The sequence below is a fragment of the Myotis lucifugus genome, unplaced genomic scaffold (genome assembly GCF_000147115.1).
Source record: "Myotis lucifugus unplaced genomic scaffold, Myoluc2.0 scaffold_28, whole genome shotgun sequence".
Taxonomy (NCBI): Eukaryota; Metazoa; Chordata; class Mammalia; order Chiroptera; family Vespertilionidae; genus Myotis; species Myotis lucifugus.
In genome coordinates this window covers 10,127,038-10,130,583 of record NW_005871076.1, presented here as the reverse complement: position 1 = coordinate 10,130,583, position 3,546 = coordinate 10,127,038, and the positions used below count along the sequence as shown (strand labels likewise).

General features: G+C 49.3%; 1 protein-coding gene across 1 annotated transcript in view; it reads right to left on the bottom strand.

The window, feature by feature from the left end:
- The window catches only part of CUNH5orf15 (chromosome unknown C5orf15 homolog), a 15,170-nt gene extending 13,312 nt beyond the window's left edge, over window positions 1–1,858 (bottom strand). The window contains exon 1 of the mRNA XM_006086600.3: window positions 1,682–1,858. Coding sequence (XP_006086662.1) covers window positions 1,682–1,820 — 139 coding nt within the window. The 5' untranslated portion in view covers window positions 1,821–1,858. The remainder of the gene's footprint in view (window positions 1–1,681) is intronic.
- Window positions 1,859–3,546: the final 1,688 nt, after the last annotated feature.

The following is a 3,546-nucleotide window of genomic DNA, read 5'->3' as shown; positions in this document are numbered from 1 at the left end:
TACACACACTTCAGGGGTTGGGGGTGTCCAGTGGCCCTACCCCTCAGTGCTGCTGGGAACCCTCCGTAACCACAGCACTTTAGTAGGAGAATGAATGACTAGACAGCCCTCCTTGGCAAATAATAGAACACTATCCCTTTCACAGTTTTTCACCTGAAAACTCAAAAAGATTTAGGGAGAAAAGCAGGATTGTTTCTTGGCCTGAAAGAAAAAGGGAACTACTACAAAAAAAAACTGCTTAATCATTGTAAGTTCTTATTAGTGGATTTGTTCGCCCCAGGCCTCAGGCCCTGGTTTACAGATTTCCTCATTTCTCAAAGACGCCTTCAGTAGCTTGACTCACGATGTAACATTTCTAAGAAAATCAATACTTAATCATGCAGCATTATTTACAACAGCCAAAATATGGAAATGATGGGAGTACCCATCAATGGATGAATGAATAAGGATGCTAGATATATAAACATGGAATGTTACTCAGCCATAAAAAAGAATGGAATCTTGCATTTGGGACAGCATGTATGGACCTTGAGGGCTCTATGCAGAGAACGACAAATAACATATGATTTCACTTATATGTGGAATCTAAAAATACAAAAAAAAAAAATCAAAACAAGACAAAGAAAAAAGGCCAAACTCATAGATACAAGGAGCAGATGGATGGTTGGTGGAGGGGGGTGCGAAGGATCGGTAAAGGGAGTCAAAAGGTACAAATTTCCAGTCACAAAATAAGCCACAGGGATGTGATGTACAGCATGGTGACTCTAGCTAATAAAACTGGATTGCATACTTGAAAGTTGTTAAGAGTACATTTTAAAAGTTCTCAGTACAAGATAAAAAAATTTTTTAACTATGTATGAGAACATATGGTAACTAGACTTCTTGTGGTCAGTCTGCAGTGTATACAAATATCGAATCACTATGCTGTACACCTGGAACTAATACAATATTATGTGTCAATTTTACCTCCATAAAAATAATAAACATTTTTAAATGAAGTCCTTAATCCTATGGATCCATGAAAATAAAGCAGGACTGTCCTGTTAACCCAGGACACAGGGAAGGGGGCCATGCTTACAAAGACTCTCCTTGTCCCGCACTCCTCTCCTCTCCCCAGGCCCCTGTAAGCTGGTTCTTCACCAAACACGGAACCGGACCTCCCGGACCTCCCGGACCCCAGCGCCGACGGCCGCTCTTTCCCCTTCACCTTCGCTCTCGGAAATAGCCCGCAGCTCAGTGCGGTCACGGCTCCTGCCCGCATCGGTCCTCTACCCTGGGTGCCCCCACCACCCCCGGGGACCCTGGGTAGACACCACAGCTCCTAGCCGCGGCCGTCGCCTCGGCACCGGTCTCCTCCGCCTCCTTCTACAGAATAGAATCTACACCCTCCTGAGACCCTCCTGAGACCCTCGCCTCCACCACCACGACTCCGACCACACCACCGCTCCCCTCCCCGCCCCTCCGCACACCCCGCCCCCTGCCCCCGGGTCGGCGCCTCTCAGGCCTCGCAGGGACCCCACTTCCTAGACCCCTTCAGACAGCCACTCTCTCTCGGACCAGCAGAGCCCCCGCCCCGTCTAGACCTCGGAGGCGCCCTTTCCCTGGCTCCGCCGGTCTCCCTCCCGGCCCGCGCCCGGGTCCTCGGGTCGCCCGCAACCGCCCCGCCGCCGCGCCCCTTTACCACTGGACACTGTGGCGCACGCAAGCAGGAGCGTCAGGACCAGCGGCCGCTCCAAACCCGCGGGGGCCTGGGGGCCCGGTCTGGGCGGCAGCTTCGCGCGCACTGCCCCACTCATCTTCCTCAGGGCGACAGCGGCCATAACGGACTCTGCCCGGAACCTGCGCGGTAGCTAGGCTCTGCGTCATGACGTCAGGCCCTGCGTCAGGCGTCAGGGCCCGGAGCCCCTGCGTCCCAGCGTGGTGACGTTGCAGCCGGCGCGGGCTCTGGAAAGGGAAATGAGGAGGAAGGGTGGTGGGAGCTGGGCAAAGGGGAGCCCCTCCCCCCCGACTGGGCTGCGGGCCAAGGAGGTGATGGGTCCGGTGTGGGGAGGGTCAGGAGCGAGCCTCTGCCTGCCTCCCGGTGATGGGAAACGCACAGCTAATAAAAGTGTTTTAGCCGAAACCGGTTTGGCTCATTGGATAGAGCGTCTGCCTGCGGACTGAAAGGTCCCAGGTTCGATTCCGGTCAAGGGCAAGTACCTTGGTTGCGGGCACATCCCCAGTAGGGGGTGTGCAGGAGGCAGCTGATCCATGTTTCTCTCTCATCGATGTTTCTAACTCTCTGTCCCTCTCCCTTCCTCTCTGTAAGAAATCAATAAAATATTTTTTTTAAAAAAAGTGTTTTAAAACGTCTGTGAATATATAATAACTTAATAAATAAATAAATAAAACTTTAAAAAAAAAGTCTGTGAATGGAGGAGCCAACTGTGTCATAGGCTGATCCCCAAAGGAAGGTAACTGCCTCTTCCCTCCCAAAGGCGAAGGAAACGGATGTTACCAGGGCAATGGCTGGGTGGAATACAGGTAAATGCTTTTACCTTTTATCTGTACCCATAGTCACTCACCACTTCCACAAACATTTAGGCCTCTCCATACTTCAGTATACAGCGGGGAACAGGACAAAACCCGACATTTGTGGTGTTTATTTTCTTGTGAGGGAGACCATAGTGTAAAATATACACTGAATGCGATGGAAAAGGTATTATGGAGGAAAGCCGGGAAGCGGGCTAAGAAATAGAGGGGCAAAGGGCTTCCACATTTCCTGCAATAAGCTGCTGTTACTTTTTAAATCTTGAAACTTCAAATTCCCAGCATCTGAAAATGCAAACTTAGAAGCATCCACACAGTTCCCTTAAGGCAGCGGTTCTCAACCTGTGGGTCGCGACCCCTTTGGGGGTCGAACAACCCTTTCACAGGGGTCGCCTAAGACCATCTGAAAACACATATATAATTACATATTGTTTTTGTGATTAATCACTATGCTTTATGTTCAATTTGTAACAATGAAAATACATCCTGCATATCAGATATTTACATTATGATTCATAACAGTAGCAAAATTACAGTTGTGAAGTAGCAACGAAAATAATTTTATGGTTGGGGGTGACCACAACATGAAGAACTGTGTTAAAGGTCGCGGCATTAGGAAGGTTGAGAACCACTGCCTTAAGGCCTTAGGCACAACGGTTTGATCTGTATGTTCTGTGAATGTTTCCTTAGTAAACATCTATAGGCTTCAGATAAAAGTCCCATTGGGTCAGTTTGCAGGAAAATCAGCATGTCAGGAAGGAAGATGTTTATTGTACCCACCACTTCCCCACTCTGGGCTCCGAGATTCCCTCGGAAGATTTGCTGCCACCCCCCCATCCCAACTCCCCCAGGCCGCATGGGGAGGGACGGGAATCTAAGGGTATATAGGACACCCAAGGAAAAGAGAAAAGTCGTCGTCCCTCTGATCAGACATCAACATCGCTTAGAGCGAGAAGATGTGATATCTTGAGATACAAGATGAGGTTTATGCGACATACTAAGATTCTATGATAGAAA